The sequence below is a fragment of the Mus caroli genome, unplaced genomic scaffold, assembly GCF_978045245.1.
Source record: "Mus caroli unplaced genomic scaffold, Mus_caroli_1 scaffold_20, whole genome shotgun sequence".
Classification (NCBI taxonomy): domain Eukaryota; kingdom Metazoa; phylum Chordata; class Mammalia; order Rodentia; family Muridae; genus Mus; species Mus caroli.
Window position 1 is genome coordinate 34,288,583 of NW_028227275.1, and position 17,445 is coordinate 34,306,027.

Consider the following 17,445-nt stretch of genomic DNA (forward strand, 5'->3'; position numbering starts at 1 on the left):
GGAAAAGGGGAGCACACGCTCCAGGCAGAGAAGGCTTGGACCATAAAAACAATGGTTTGGCTCGCTTTCCAACTGCAGGGCCTCCAAAGCCAAGAAAATAAAGAAACGAAAGCAGAGGGGGAAGGCGCTGTTTGCTTTGAACTGATACTAAGTGGTTTTGGAGTGGAAAGTTAATATGTCTTCTCTCTGAAGTCTCCATTCCTACCACAGTAAATAAATCCCATAAGCAAACCCCAAAATGAAATATAATATTCTGGAATGCTCCGTGTAGCTGAGAAGTCAGAGCAGAGTTGAAGATGGTCGGAAGATGAAGCTTTGTAGGACTGTGGTCTGATATGGCACCGGAGAGCTCACCTAGCGCAATCTCACCTGCTCCCTAGGAAAACGTTAACCCTCCTTAGTGGCGTGGAAAACTTCCATTTGACTTTGCCGGCAGTTCCTTGGGAAGGATGCACCAGTCTCGGGGCTGGCTTTTTAAGGACATATGATTGAAAACCCAAACACAAATTTAGGGCAACTGGCAGATATGCTAGTGACTGGTCTACTAACTATTAGAGGATGGGTGTTAATCCTTTCTGCTTGACAGTGGGACTGTGGGTACCTGCTCTTGTGACTTACATCCTCATGGCTTATTAAAACGAGGCACACTGCACACAATTTTGTTAAATCTTAGTGGAAAGGGCATATGGGTAGTGACTGAGCCAGTCTCCACATTACCTACCTTTATAGATTTTTCTGACTAAATGAATGAAATTTTAAGCCAGGAGGCAAAGCTTGACTTGCAGCAGCCCCTCTTTTAGCCAGAAAAGCAATGATCTCCCCCCTCCCCCCTTATGATCTGTATGACAAGGCCCTTCTCTATCTGCAGATAGCTCTCGCTCACACCCAGAGGTTTAGTGCCCTAGCGCTCATAAAAGAAAAGGCGACAGAGTCAAGGTAAGTTATCGGTTTATTAGGAAAGTACCAACACCACATTCTTGGAAATTACTGGAATTTTATTTGCCTCAGGCTTATGACTTGCAACCAAAGACATTGTGCAAAGAAAGCAAAGATTAAGTACACTTTCGGGAGAAGGAGACCATACACATTGGTAACACGGGAGATCGGGTGGACAAGAGAAGCCATCCAGGGTACTCTAGACACTGTAATACTCAATAGCATTGTCAATAAAACAAGAACAAAAAAAAATTCAGCAATGTTTACAGTAGACATAAATCTTATACAAGTCAAAAAGCTTTTTTTTGTTGTTCTTCAGATCATAGAGCATAAAATGGAAAAATGTATATGTAGGTGATATCTAACTACTGTACATTTGTCACTAGTCAAGTTGCTTATATGTACCACAGTGTAAAAAAGAGAAAAGAGAAAACCAACAATACTGAAAAAAAAATGAAAATCTTGAAAATCGCCTGATGAAAAACAAAATAACCAGTGGCTTTGAATGGTTCCTCCTGGCCATCAGCACTGCAGAAGATAAAAATCTTCTCATCAGAACAGATGACGGAACCCAGCACATCAAACTGCTACCAAACTTGACCCACCTGTAGAAATATACTATCCACCCACATCTTTTCCATCAAAAGCTTTTTGTTTTTAATCTTTGAATCTTTGAGGCCCATTTGGTCACAATATGTTACAAATGTGTGTGTGTGTGTGTGTGTGTGTGTGTGTGTGAGTGTGTAGTGTGTCTGCACGCGCGCGTTTCTTTTTTTACACCATGATATCATATGTTTGTCTGGCACTACCCTAAAGCTAGTTCTAGATGACAATGAGGACGGAGAAATAACCCAGTGTGCCCGAATGGCAAGTGAACTCACTGGGGAGGAAGGAGAGGGGGAAGAAAGCATTCGGTTCTGCCGCCGCGGGAAGCTCACGTCCAGGATGGTCACTCGTTATCAGTTCCACTTGCTTCTGACTGTTCCTAAAAGAAAGAGGTGGACAGACTGAGGGCACTACACCCCTTTCAGTGGAAAGACAGACTCTAGAGGAATGGGTACCCTCTATGCCCCCAAATGGGGAGTGCTGCATTATCAAGCCCAAGGCGATGCCTGCCAGCTGCATCTGCTGTCTGCCACTGGCGACTTCTCTTCAGAAGAGAAGTCTAACTTCTGCTAACCAGTTCTACCTTTGTCTGAGCTTGGGAAACCTGTCCATGACAAAAATAAGATCATGCCTTGGATGTCTTCTCATTGGTAAGTCATCTCAGGAAAACATGGTGTTTCAAATGTAACTGAAATATAGGAAGCCAGGTTCTAGAACTTTGTGATCGTGCCGGAGTAGCAAAGTGTTAAAGGAAAATCAAATTCACTTATGTACTAAGATGGGAAACTGTCTTTCCAGAATGAGAGCTGTGTAGGGGTTGTCATGTTGGGGAAGCTGAGCTGCTGTGGGCCGTGAGTTAAGGGACGGGACTGGCCAAGTTTCTGTCTGTTGTTCCCCAAGACCGGCAGGGTCAACGGTGTTAGACTGAGGAAGCTCCTGGCGTCTGGATTCAGACCCTACCATTCACTCCCTCGGAACCCTCAGAGTACCCTGGACCCAAAGTGATATCTCTGTGACAATGCTAATATAAACAGTAAGGTATTCCTCAGATTGCAAGGTGCTGGTTTGATAAAATACTTCCTAAAATTTTCCTGCTAAGAATAAAGCCTCTGGGGATTTAATCTCAGGCACCACAGCCAAAACCTCCGCCGCCACAATGCCTTTCCTTTCCCCCCCTCTAACCATTATTTTATCTGAACTGCTATATACTCACAGCAAGCTGGGTATGAGAGATATAAAATATTAACCAGCCATGAAGAAAACTGTATTTGCACGTACGTGTACTGGAAGATTGAAAAGGGGAATTGCAATGGAGAGCTTTTCATTTCCACAGCAACACGGGCAGCTTTAGATTCTTTGTTCTAAATTTCACTCAACACGGCTCCCTTTCCCAGGTCTCCTCCTCCTCCTCGGCCTAAGTGAGGACTGTGTACCCCAAGAGGGCCTGGGACCTGGAGCATGCAGCCGCCTCTGCTCCGGCCTGTACACTCACGTTCTCTTCCTGCTCCTCGTCACTGTCAAAATCGCTCACGACGGGTTTGGCTTTGCCTCGGTTTGGCCGCTTCTTGCCCTTCCCTGTGTCCCGGCCTTTCTCTTCCTTTTTATTCAGCTTGATTTTCACCTTCACAGATTTCGCTAGAGCAGTCACAAGAGAGACCCCAGTGAGGACTCAGCCAGTCAAATTATCATTATCCCACCTGTGGATAGCAAGTCCGACTTCCCCCAGTGCTGGAGAGCCTCAGTGGCATGCCAGTTCACCCTGCTTGTCTAGATAGCATGTGCCCACCTCTTCTACATGCAAGCTGGTCCCTGTTTGAAAGGTGAGGGACACACACAGTTACTGGGGAGGAGGAACTCGGTGTCGGGGTGGGGGGTGGATCTTTTTCCTGGCTCCTGGTGGCTGAGCAGAGCAGTTATAACAAATAAAAAATTTACATTAATTATTACTAAATCTTATAAAGGGTTGTTTAAAAAAAGGATGATTTCACTGTGTGCACTATTTAATTTAAACATTCAAGTAGTAGGATGAGGGAGGGACTCAGTGAGGGAAGGACAGGTAGGGGGACAGCATTTAGGATGTAAATAAACAAATAAAATAATAAAAATTTAAGTCATTTGAGTAGCATTTTTAATGCATAGAGACAAAATGACAAGCAAAAATGACAACATGCATCCTTGACCCCATTTCATGACTCTCTACTGATTATTTCCAGAAAAAAAAAGCATAGTTTATACCTGTAAATAGTCTATATTCTAGCCTACAAAGAATTCAAATATATATAGACACATACATGCATAGATATCTGAAGCTTTATTTAGTTAGATAAATCTTCAGGCATGCCCACTGTGCATGGCTTGCCTACTCAAGGGAGACAGCCGTATGTATCAGCTCACACACGTAGCTTCCTTTCAACCCCTAAAAAGTTCCCACATACCATCTACTCCATAATCAATTTAACCAGTTCCCCAGTGATGGGCGCTACAACAGAGAAAGCCACTGTGAAGCCATGTTGGCAGAGTTTGGTGGGGGTACAGTGGTAGCAGCTACACAGGACATTCTAACGCGGTCAATTGCATTGTCAGGAAGACTGCAGCCATTTCTGCTCCTGCTCAGAAGAGTGTGACATGCTATGCCACCTCAGGAACTTCTGCAATAGGCAGCCCATGGCTATGACTCCATGTACTTGAGGATAAGTCACGAAAAGGTGGGTCTACCACATAAGCCAATCCCTGCAATGTTTGTAGATCTCAGGACCGGCTGGATCTATTTCAGTGGGGGTGGGGGATTTGATCACTGCAGAAAGAATACGTGAGCTGAGGCTTCCAATCTCTTTGGGGAAATGTAAGGAACCGGCCTGATTGGAACAGTGAAATTAAGACAGTTTGAAGCATTCGTTAATGTTTTTGGATCTGTTAAGTGTAGAAATGTATGCTACAAAATATCAGAGAACTGGGACACACATCTCCACATCATATAGATTATGGAACTATACCTTTCACCTTCCAATTCACCTACATTAATTAGCAATAAACCAAATGATGTTTGTGAAATCAGGTCTCTATGCAAACCAAAATTAATAGGTGCACTAAGATCAGTTTGAAAATCGATGCCTGTCTAAGTAAGGCCTGGGTCCAGCAGTGCCCTGTGGGAACATGTAGAGGATGGGACTCTCTGATCCAGAAACACTGGGATGGAGCCTCGAAGTCTATGTTCCTCAAACCCTGTAGACGCCATGCTACAATGCTTTGCCCTGAGTGACAGGTGGTGTGTATCCAAAGGCCACATGGGCAGTCCTGAGCTCCATAGCTGGTGTGCTTCATTTTAACAGCAGAGAAAACTGGACACAAGCAAGCGGGACAAGTATATAGTCTTTAGTGTCTGTGGAAACAGCCCCTCAAGTGGGAAGGGCCAGGTGCGCGGGACTTACCCTCTGACTCCGACTCCTCTTCATCATCTTCCTCCTCTTCTTCATTGCTTTCTTCCTCACTCTCTTCTTCTTTGGCAATTTTCTGCCGAGCACTCTTAAACACTGACTGTAGGACAATGGAGTCTTCGTAGATCTAAATGGCCAAAGCGTCAGCTGTTAAAACCCAAATGCTGAGTCTGGCAAACCCACAACTGCTGTGTGCACCTCCTTAGTCATTGGCTTCCTTTCCCCATGTGTATAGTATGTGTTCATATGTGTGTGGCCATGTATGTAGATGGCAGGAATGTTCCTTAATCACTCTTTATATTAGCTGTCAAGGCAGGATCTCTTCTAGAATTATAGGCTGGACCCCAAACCCATCCCAGATTCTGGGAGTCTGAACTGGTCCTCATACTTGTGTGACAAATGCTTTAAACACGAAGCCAACTCACCAGGCTACCATGTACTCTTATGAAAGCCCAGAGGCACAACAGTGAATCCAAATATGGGCACCAAGATACTCAAAGGAAGACCAAAGACACTGAAATGAAGCTAAAAGAATGTGTTCAGGCTGGGTGTAGTGGCATGTGCCTTTAGTCCTTGCACTCGGGAGGCAGGCAGGCAGGCAGATCTCTGAGACCAGTCTGGTCTACAAAGTGAGTCCAGGACAGCCAGGGCTCTGTTATACAGTAAAACCCTGTCTCAAAAATATATAATTATTATATTTAAATGTGTTGGAACAGATGGGGTCTCATCTTTGATCAAAAAAAAAAAAAACCCACCATATTTTTTTTTCTTTTTTTTTTTTTCTTTTTTTTGAGATATGGTTTCTGTGAGTAACCACCCTTGCTATCATGGAACTCACTCTGTAGACCAGCCTGGCCCCAAACTCAGAGAACCACCTACCTCTGTCTCCTGAGTGCTGGGATTAAAAGTGAGCACCACCATATCCCAGGCAAAGTCAATGTTTTAAAGCCCACTTATTTAAGCTGTACTTTTAAATACCATGGCAACCCAGTGGCAAAGGAACCCTTCCCATTGCTGTTGCCTGTCGCTGACCTTCAGTGCAGTCCACAGTGGCTTAACATTTGCACCCATCCACACACAGCCCCAGGCTGTAGTGAGAGGAACAGGAAGTCTAACCACACTTCTTTCCCTCAGGGAATTAAAATGGATCCAACAATCTCACTTCTGGATATGTAATCACATTAATTAGAAGCAAAGTCTTGAGGAAATAAATATCCCCCCCACACCCATGTGCCTAAGATGCACCTCAGCCAAGAGCTAAGGAACCCAAAGGTCTGTTGACAGATGAGTGACTGAAGAAAATATGGCTGGTGCAGGACTAGGATCCAGCCTTTGGGAGGAAGGACCTCCTGTCTCCTGCTACAACACAGAAGAACCCTAAGAAGCCAGTCGCCAAGAGACAGACACTGAGTGATTCCATTTATGTAATGAAACACATAAAGTCCAAGGGTGGCTGTAGGAGCCATGGTCGGGGAGAAGAGTATTAAAGACCTAAGGTGTCATTGTTTGCTAGAGACCTACTAAATACCCACAGGAGCAGCCTTAACACTGCTGCACTTCACCCTTAACAAACAGTTAAGGTAGTAAAGTTTTATGTTGTCTTTTTGCCATAATTCAAAAGCAAAGTATGAATGAACGGCTGTTGCTCTCTGGGATTGAATTCCTTTGCTGTAAAGGTGACCCGCACCAGCCGGGCAGTGGTGGCGCACACCTTTGATCCCACCATTCAGGAGGCAGAGGCAGGCAGATCTCTGTGAATTCAAGGTCAGTGTGGTCTATAGAGCAAGTTCTAGGACAGCCAAGGCTACACAGAGAAACCCTGCCTCAAAGGAAAAAAAAAGAAAAAAGTTGGCTGACACATTCAGGGAAGTAGTAGGGTACCCTGTGGCAAAAGATAAGGACAGCAGTGGGGACAATGAGGACACTGGGACAAAATCTGCCAGAGATACGAGTTAACAAGTTAAGGTGAGGACAAGCTGGCCAGGGGTAAGCCAAGAGTGCAAAGGAGAAAGGCAGGAGGCCCGGGGTGGGGAATGTGGCGGCAGTGTCACTGTCAATCCTGGCTGTGGAAGTGGACTCTGCTGGGCCGCATGCTTACACGCAGCATCTCTAGTGTAACCTGCCCTTCCTCGTTTCTTCTCTTTTGCTGGACATGGTAGCCACAGGCCAGAAAGGAAAACAGAAATCAGTTCCCACCGTTGATAAGTGATATTGAGCTGTTACTAAAGAGGAAGTGTCTGCCTCCTTAGGCTCATAAATTCACTGCTACTTACAATGACTTCCCGACTATGAAGAAGAGAACCAAGAATTTTCTAAAACCCTCTCCATTCTTTTTCTAAGTCACTGGATTCTGACCTCCCGATAGAAGGCAACTGTCATCACAGAGAGTCTCTGTCAATCTAGAGATATGGTACCCAGCCTTTAGCATCACCATCAATGGCTTGCTTGAGCTCCCCCTCTAATGCGGAGATGAGCCTGGCAGGAAGCATGAGTAGAAGCCTACCCAGCTACGGCCCAATCCCTCCCCTGATTTGTACAGGTTGCAGAGAACACGGCCTCTTTGGTTTTCAGTGTTCTTCTGGGAGGAAGGAACTGTTCGAAAAAGTAGAAATGAGATACTTCACTTCCCAGAACCTAAGCACGGTTAAGGTTAGACATGTCTCCGACAACTTGACACATACCTGGGATCCTTCCAAGTTGAATGTCTGTGCATTGTGACAGAGAAGCATGACATCTTTCTCCAGGTCTCCCAGGCTCCGATACTTATGATTACGGATTCGCTCCTGATGGGAATTTCGGATGGAAACAGAAGAGGGATATGTAACCGCCCTTACTCGGTTAAGGAAGCCCACATTTCCCTTTGTCTTCAAAGCATTCAGCCTTGTTGGGTGGGCGGGGCTGAGCAACCCCAAGGGCGGGGCGTCACTGACCAGGACCACCCTCCCACCAGTGATCTTCAGGACAGGGGAGGAAGGTGCACGGAGAGGGAAATGAATGGCAATGGAGGGACAGAAAGGTTCTCAGAAACATGCAGTGTGTGTAATCTGAGCTTGCAGTGACCAAATGACATGCACGGGAAGGATGGATGCCATCCATCCGGGCCCGGCCTATCCTGGGGCAAGCCTTGTGTAGGTCAGTGGTTAGCAACCAGGAGGCCACGACCCCAGCCCCACCTAGAATCACTCCAGAGCATCCATGCATCCTCCTTTGTGTACTCGAAGAACAACAGTGAACAGAGTATCTACCTTTATCTTTTTGAAATCCACTGGCTTCCTAATTAATTCATAGTATTCTGGTAACTCTTTCCTGGAAGGTAACTGAATGAAGACTTCACTGAGCTGTCGCCCTGAACTGCAGGATGGGGGAGACAAACAGAAACAAAGAAGATGAAGCACTCCTCAGCGAGGGGGTCATTTCAGAGACTCGTCAACACAGCAAAGGAGGTCTCACACACACACACACACACAGGGGCTCTGGGAGTGGAGCAAAAGCCCACCACCGCTCTGGAGGCTGATGCCCCACATGCTGGCTTCAATCACATGAGAGCACAGTTATGTCCCCGCTTCTGTCACACACACACACACAAATGTGGCAAGTACCCTGTGGATTCCCCTGTCAGGAGCTAATCTCTTCTCATCATGAGAGAAATATTTAAAATAACTGATTGAGCCCCAAGTCCCATTTTAAATGAAAAACAGGGTTGGTTAAAAGAAGGCGCATAGCCCTGATTCCCATGTTGCTTTTGTCTTCAGATTCACTATGTATTTGGAAAATATGTTAAAATATACAGAGCAACGCTAATGTGAAGCCGCTGTATGCTCCCACAATCCTTTACGTGTTTCTACACACCACGGAGCCCCTCCCATTGTCCCTTGCCTGAGGAGCCCCTTCCCGTCCCCCACATGCACTTATGTGGAGCAATTTGGACAAATGAGAACAATTGCTAATGTGCGTGCTGTGTGTTTCTCGGCTCTGAGCTGCACCCTCCCCCCCCCTCCCCCAGTGCATGGTGGGTTTATTGAAAGCAGGTTTAGTAGAGAGATGCTTTAGCCTTTTGTCATCTGGGAAAGCAGGCTGCAGAGCAACAAGCTTTCCACATCAACTTAAAGCTGGAAGCAGGCACGGTTAAAGGTACAAAGGAGGATAATTGAGGTTCAAGATCCCAATACCTGAGCTGGCCTCGCTAAATCAATAGCAGCTTGTGATATATGGTCTAGTCATTTCCCACAAAACTCTTCCTGCCTTTAGGATGGCATCTCCAGTCCCTTTGTGCGGCCAGAAACATCAAAAGATAATCATAAACAGCCCCCCACCCTCGCACGCATGTAAATTTTGGAAGGTGGCTGCACCAGGGCTTAGGACTGGTCAGAGGCAGCAGCAAGGCATGAGTGACAATATGCCGTTTTAATCCACAGTCCCAGTTGTATAATTAAAAAATAATCATAATGACAGTTATCATAAAAGAGGCATGCGCACTAACTCAAGTGGTTGCCTAGCAACCAGTGGGGGAAAAGCTGAAGTGCAAAGGGGCCTGCATAAATTAACCGACAATCCTCAGTCAAAGGATAGGCAAGTTTTTTCAGCTATGGCGGGTCACTGTTTTGTTTTATTTTTAATGCTCAGATGAGCCTCATGAATACTAAAATCGGGGACAAACCCAAGAGGTTTAAAAACAAGACTACTGAATGCTAGGAAATTAGATTCTTGGATTACAGTGGCAAGAACCAAGGTGTTCTCTTACCCCTCCAACCCCTGCAGACTGAGATATGTTTATATGTCCATAATTTGCATCACGAAGTATACAGCACATTTCCTTGTTTACAACCAGTTCCAACACAGGACCACAATGGCTGCTGTGCATTTCTACCCATTTTGAAATTGATAAACTCATATTTTACCTTTTTTGGAAAAAAAAAAAGAGAACACCTTAATAGTGACAAAAAGTAGCCTCTCTGTGTGTTGATTTTTCTATTTCTGTAAGTATTTTCTTCAAGTGTTTTCATAAGCTGGCATCAATCCACACACTGGACCTTCCTGTAGCCCTGGCTTTAAAACCTGACCCTCACTGACATCTTCAGTGTCATTTCCTATAGTCCCATCAGATGGTGTCATTTTTCTATTGACAGATTACAAGCACATCTTGGCTGCGCACACCTGTGATGGACGGACTCTCAATTTCACCTGTGCTCAGGGTGAAGTAAGAATTAAACGCTATGGACTAGACCCAAGAATTCACTAGAACTTCAACTGAATGCAAAGCCACAAAGGTCACCCGTGCCTGCCTCCTCTCTCCAGGCAAACCTGCAGGCCCAAGGTCCACTGAAGGAACAAGTCCAGAGACACCCATGCTCATAAGAGAAGAGTTGAGTGATCTCAGACTTGGTGTTGGTACTATAAAATGAGAACAAATTAAAAATAAATAAATAAAGCCCCACTGGTCTAAACACTCCTTCCTGCTTTCTCTGCTACCCACGTCCCACCCTCCTTTAAAAGAGAGAAAGATGATGAGAATGACCTGAAAGCCACTTATGAAGTTGTCTTCCAGCCATCAAGTTGGATCACACCTTGCATCCATACCTTGGGCTAGCCACCAAGCACTCTAGGGTGTGGCTTTATGCCCTACTTGTTCTACGGATGCTTTGTGAGCTCCACAGAATTGCCTGTTTTCCTTTGAGACATCCTCATGTGTACGACTGAATATTTCTTATATCTGGTGCTAGAGGTGACAAGATAGGGTCAGTCTACTCTATAATCCATGGATGGCCAAACCCATTGCATCTTCTCTCCTCAGCATGCAGAAGGTTAAGATTACAGGTGTAAACTAGTCCTGGTTGAAATCCACCCCACTTCAAACACTATATTGATCTTCCCACAATCCAGACCCATCCTCTATAAAAATGGAGGGCAGTCTCCTTAATATTAATTGCATTTAACTTAATGAGCCTTGCTTCTCAGAATTACTTCTCTTCTTCCCACAAGATGCCAACATTTTTCTATTGTCAAATCTTTGCCATCATCCTTGCCAGGGTGATTGGTGGTGGCAGCCCAGGGAGGGGAGATCAAGGCCTGTGCAGCAAGGGCTGACCTAGATAATGTTCGACTCTTGAGGACAAGGAAACCTAAGGGTTTTTTGGAGGGTCCATTGTGTTTTGCTGGGGCAAACACATGAAGGAATGCTTTCCTGAAGTGGACTCAGGTTAAAGACGAAGGCAGACTCATGAAGGAATGTTTTGCTGAGGCAGACACAGCAGAGAGGATGTTCTGCTAATGTAAGCACATGAAAGAATATGTGATAAAGGATTCTTTGCTAACAGCATGCATGTATTGGTCTACCTTAGCATAGCTGAGCAACATTTGTTGGGACTCTGAGGACTCAGTTTGATTGGATGCACGTGCTGAGGCAAGGCACATGGAAGTCACGTGATGTTTGGAGGGTATAAGGAGGACTTGATGGAGTGTTGGGAGAGAGAGCTTGGGTTGCTGGCACAGCTAGCTGTGCAATGCTGTGGGTCTCACAGCTTCACGGCTCTTCACTTTCCTGAGAAATGGCACAGCTGAGGGGACCTGGTGTCCCTCCAGGTTCTTCCTGTGGATTCAAGCCAAGGCCGAGGCCTGGCTGTTTCTGCTAGGTCGCTGCTGTTGCTAACTTGACTACTGAACTAGACTGCTGGTATATCCGAGTGTTTGCAAGTGGTTCGAGCTGCCGCTGCCTGCTAACCTGTGAACTGAACTGCCGACTTCCAGACAACATAGATGGACGTTGCTCCAAAGAACCTTTCTAAGCAGGTCCACTTCCCCCATATCCTTTCTTTTCTACTACCTCTGGTGGGTGGTGGGCTACAAGGGAGGTTAAAGCATTTAAGAACCATCGCTAAAAATAAAGATTGGAAAAATTAGCGTTACATGTAGGACTTATAGAATGCAACAGGGTAGCAGGATACTTGCTAAAGGACGGCAACAATTAACCTCACCCACAAAAAAATATAGATTTAAACAAATAAAAGAAGGAAGTCACTTGAATGATGGATAATTAGAGAATTGTTTCAAGAAGGTAGTCTGGCTCGTTTGGAGCCTTTAGTCTACCCTAGGTATTTTTTCATTATGTTATTTTATACAATGTAAGACCTAAGTATAAATTATTGAAGTGCACTACTTCCTGTGGCAAAAGCTGTGCCTCCTCCCTAAGTCCACAGACAGCTTTTACATCCATTTTTACATCCACACATCCTATGATGTGTGACTACAAAGATACAGGGCTAGTGGGGCAAGACAAGGTTCCTCTTGAGCTCAGGGCTTACAGGAGCAGGTGGCAAGCTCTTTTCTGTTTACCAAAGTGAATGGGCACAAGGATTTGATGGCTGTGTCCTGTGCATGAAGAGAAGCACTATGCTCTGCCCATAAATGGGGACTTGCAAACCCTGCCTACAAGAGGCACATGCACACACCACTGAGATTTAGTTTGTTATGATTCATCTGGAAACCAGTTTGTCCCCATTACCTCTATGGTCCACAAGGTAAGGTTCCCCCATCTATGACACTGACTCTAGATGGAGGCTGTATACAATGCATGGATACCAGCTTCACCTTGACTGGGTACCACAGGAAACATGCTTTAGACTAGGTTAGACATGCCAGTCTTTAAAACAGCAGAGGCTGACCTTGACCTTGCTATCCTCTGAAGTACAAGGATTATGCATCTACATGGTTCCTGCAGTTCTTGATGTAGTTCTGGGGGGGGAGTGGGGGTCAAACCATGGGATATGAGTTTGCAAGACAAATACTTTAACAACTGTATTTTCTTTATCATCCAATGAAGTTGATCAATTGACTATCATAGTTGTGAACAAGATATGACTACCTGAGGCCAAAAGAAGTCTTGTTGGTAGTAAACAGTGATCGTAAAACTGTGGCTTACTTCATAAGAAAAATGAAGTTATAAGTTAGAACACCCACTTAGGGTTGGAAGGATAGTATAGGAAAATTACTACAGTCCTGAAGATATCCTATACAGGACGTAATTTGGGAAGAAAAGCTAGAACCTGGAATGACATCTCAGCAAGTGAGTAAATGCCGCTTTCTCCCCAGATCAGGTTCCCGAAGCAGCTTCATATACCCCACTGATAAATTTCTTCAAGATCACACCTGTCCCCCACCCTCACCCCACCCCAGCTATCTAAGAAACCCTGAGCCAGGTATGAATCTGGAGCCATGAGCATGTTATAGTTACTAGTGAGATCTGTTGTCAGGGATTAGGGATCACCAGGCAATGACTGATACTTCACTCTGACTTCCCAGGCTCTTGTGGCTTGGAATAAGTTTAATTTCGTTTAGGGTAGTTGGGTGGGTAGCCTATAGAACCACCCTGCATTTCAAGAGAGAACACAGATATCCACGCCACACCCCTCAGTTATCAGAAAGGGAAGGCCACCATGATAGGGAAGCCAAGCCCTCACTCAGGACTGCCACCTGACCTCACGCACAGCTCAGGAACAGTGGCACTCTGAACCACTGTTGCAGTTATTGTCTCCTCTTGGTGGAAACAAAGATAAAGATGAGAGTGCCAGAGAGATGGAGCAACACTGAAGGTAAATATCACCAGGCCTGATGACGTAAAATCCGTACCCAGAACCCACAGGATAGAAGGAGAGAACCAGTTCCCACAAGTTGCCCTCTGACCTCCACGGGCGTGCCACAGCAAGTACACACACGTGAACACACAAAAGATATAAAATGGGAAAAAGATATGACAAGATCGTCATCACAGGGTAACTTACAATAATTTAAATCAAACAGTCAAGATGTTTACCATCAGAGAGATCTGTGATGGGGTATTAGGGAGTCTAAAGCTGTGTAGGGGGCAGGGAGATGCTATTATGGAATTAAAACAAACAAACAAACAAACCACCCAGAGGATATTAAATTCCATGTGTGGGCCATCTCAAAAGTTTTGAGATAAGCATAGGAGAAAGAGATCAGAGGAGCGATGGGACACAGTCACAGAGACAGTCACAGGGACACGCGCTGCACCAAGATTTATAATCCAATGCAACTCTGAACCAGGTCACCCACAAAGGGGGTCTCAAGGCTTTGATTGGACTACCTTGTTTGGAAATGTGATGTTGGTCTGAGAATCACGTTTTATTTTCTCTTTAAGAAAAGAAAATGACACGTGTCACATGGCTAGCTTTGATTTCTATCGAATGAACAGCGTGTTTCCTTACCCACTCCTTTAAATCTGACCAGTGAGACAAGCACAAAAAGAACACACAGGATAACTACAGGAAAACTTTCCCTAGGATAATGCAACCTTAGGAAGCGATTGCATGTGTTAGTTCTTTAGAATAGTCTTACAGCATCGCCCACTATCAGAGACACTTGGAAAGAAGAACATTTGCTTCCAAGTATTTCCTCTCTCTTCACTTTATATTGTCTAAGGCCATCAGCTTCCAATCCTCCTGCATCAGCCTCCCAGACAGCCTCAGTTACAGGCTTGGACGACCACATCTGGCTCTTTTATTTTCTTAACAGATAACTTGAGACGTTTTTTTTTTCTTGTAGACTTACTGCCTATCACTTGACTTTTAGAAATATCGACAGAGGCCATCTAGTTTCTTACACTTTTTTTTTTAACTTCTTACTTGACTTTTCATAATAGCAAGAAAAGGTATGAATTCTCACCTACCTCTGTCACGCATGACAGCTAAATGGCCTGCCACTCCCTGGCCTGCCACCTTCTGGGCTTTCATCACTTCTTCCTGTAATCCTGAGATGCTGTCCTTTCACAGTGTAAGGATGGACTGACCCTCCCCTTCTGCGCGTTTTGTCCTTTGATCCTGGACAGTGTCTTGACTTCTATATGGTAAAAATGCTTCAAGGCTTTTGGTTGATTTGTGACACAAACCTAGAAGCAAATGAAGTCCAGTGCTTCTCTACTTGAGGAATCCTTTGGCCTAGATGCTGTTTTGCTTAATGTTGGGTTATGGTATGGTTCCCAAGGGCCTTTTCCTGCAGTGGCCAGTTGGGTAAGCTCTGGAGCGAGACAGATTCTTCTCACAAACACAAAAGGATTTATGTATGTAAAAATCTATTTAATATCTACCATTTTCAATACCAATCCATTTTTCGACCAAATGTTCATGGAACAGCGTTTGAAGACAATGTCATCCCTATACAAGGATATGTTCTACTTTCAGTGGGAGTCCCTTCCTCTTCCTAAGAGATCATTTGTGTAGGCTTAGAGCCTGACAGGAAGAGAAGGCCTATAGGGCCAGAGCAATACTGGAAGCTAGGGGAGGTTGTCTGTCATAGTTGGCTTTCTATTGCCTCATTGTGGGAAGTCAGGGCAGGAACCTGGAGGCAAGAACTGAAGCAGAGGCCATGCGAAAATGCTTCTTACTAGCTTGCTCATCTTGCTTTCTTATATATTTCAGGATCACATGCCCAGGAGTTGAACTATCCATAGCTAGATAGACCCTCCCATGTCAATCACCAATCAAGAAACCATCCCACAAGCTTCCCTACAAGCCAATTTTATAGGAGCATTTTCTCAATCCAGGTTCCCTCTTCTTAGGTGATACTAGCTTGTCTCAGGTTACAGACAACAAAACAAAAAACCATCAGGAAACCTTTGATGCCTCAGAAAGCAGATAGACTATCCTTGTCCACCCACCCAGTATGCGGGTATGACTGGGTGAGAGCCATACCGGTCAAATCACCAGGCATCTCAGCAGTCCGCCCCAGCAATGCTTACATCACAGGTATGTGTAATGAGGGTGAAGACACCAGAGCCCACATTTACCTACACACCGTCTAAGTGCAGTATCAGAGCTCCAACACAGCATTGCTCAAAGAGTGAGTCATAGCACACCAATCTGTGGGGCTATAGACAGTGTTTTCTGGAAGGATGGTTGACTAAACAAATGCATTTGGGGAATACTGAGCTAAGAAAAATTAGACTGTTGGCTTCACAGCCATTACACACACACACACACACACTCAGTTCTCTGGCTGGACTGGATATCTCTTAAGAGAGCTAGAAGATGAGTGTGGGAGGTCCTTTTGTAGGATCCTTTTTCTCAGACAAAACACCCAGCTATGACCTCACAGGCCTGCAAGTCCATGAGACAAACTTGGCAGCACTGTGTGAGGTCAAAAGTATCTGAATGAGAATGAGGAACTTCTCTTGAATTTTGTCTAAATGCATCCACCTAGTCACAATGCTACTTCATGGTAATTCTTCTGTAATCCATGAAGCCTCTAAATGCAAAGGCACCTGGGCACGAGAGCCATTCCAGCAACCTTCCTCTTACATTTAAAGAAATACGGAATGCCTCATGCCAGGGATGCTAAAAGCAGGCTTTGTCTAAAACAATTTCTCGGCTGGTACTGAAAGAGCAGTCAATACTAATGATATAATCATGACATCAAGGGCTGTTAACAGCCATGGAGAGAACTTAAGTGTCCTGGTGTGGAGTCTGTGGGGCTGGGTTACTACATATACATATATACAGAAATGTCTATGCATGCTACACCCCACCCCGATATACCCCACTGCTCTTTCACCTCCTTTCCATTTGGCACAGAACCTTCACTCACCACGCAGGAAACAGAGCCAAAGCACTGGGACTATCACCTCAGATTCAGTCTGCCTGAGTCTGTGAGACATTCTGAGCATGCAGTCTTCCTCCCCACTGCAGCTGCCTTAATCAAAAGGATGTTTCCCCTTCACCTCCAGCGCCCCTCATCCTATATCTCCACACACCCTCCCCACCCCCCACGTCTCCTTCACTCCCAACGTGAGCCTGTGGCATGGCCTACAGTCCTCTCTTGACTCTCCTTTCCTCACAGCACAGCAAGCTGTGGGTAGCAGCCATTTGGCCACCCATAGCAGACACCTCGTGCTGGTCACTGTGCCCTCTCAGTAAAAACTCAGGTGTATCCTCAACACTGGACACCAATGGGAGGGACAGTCAACTTCAAAGACTCGGAGATCGGAGTTCTTAAAGAGCATGCTCTGGAGCTCACAGCGTTCTGGGTCTGCTCCTCTGTTTCACTTGGGCATGGCTCCCCTTTCTTTAGACAGGGTAGCCTAGATGTACAAGGTCATGGTCTCCAGAAGCAGTCTGTTTACCTGTGCTTCCTTCCCTACAGCTCATGCCCACACTACTGAGGGCTCTGGGTTTGTCCATCCTAACCCCACCGCAATCCCTCTGTCACCCACAAGCCAAGTTCCTGCTCTTGCTGGCCCCTCCCCCCCCCAACTCACACCAGGTATCTGTACTATTTAGCTCCTTTCAACAGTGCACAAGGCAATCTATTTCACTTTGTCCCGTTTCCCCCTCTCTCTTTTTCCATTTTCAATACTTACACAGAGACAGACACAGAAAATCCTGGGCTTTTCTACAGCAAGGAAGAATTTCTGAATTGCTCCGAAGGAAGGGTTAATTTATCAAAATGCAACTCTGACTGT

The 17,445-nt window shown here is 45.3% G+C and overlaps 1 protein-coding gene across 6 annotated transcripts in view; it reads right to left on the reverse strand.

The window, feature by feature from the left end:
• Window positions 1–931: 931 nt before the first annotated feature.
• Smarca2 (SWI/SNF related BAF chromatin remodeling complex subunit ATPase 2) overlaps window positions 932–17,445 on the reverse strand; it is a 171,059-nt gene continuing 154,545 nt past the window's right edge. For all 6 annotated transcript variants that reach the window (XM_021151584.3, XM_021151582.3, XM_029472470.2 and 3 more), the window contains 5 exons: window positions 8,222–8,327; window positions 7,658–7,759; window positions 4,971–5,103; window positions 3,035–3,177; window positions 932–1,921 (listed from right to left, as the gene is read on the reverse strand). In XM_021151584.3, coding sequence (XP_021007243.1) covers window positions 1,886–1,921; window positions 3,035–3,177; window positions 4,971–5,103; window positions 7,658–7,759; window positions 8,222–8,327 — 520 coding nt within the window. In that variant the 3' untranslated portion in view covers window positions 932–1,885. The remainder of the gene's footprint in view (window positions 1,922–3,034; window positions 3,178–4,970; window positions 5,104–7,657; window positions 7,760–8,221; window positions 8,328–17,445) is intronic.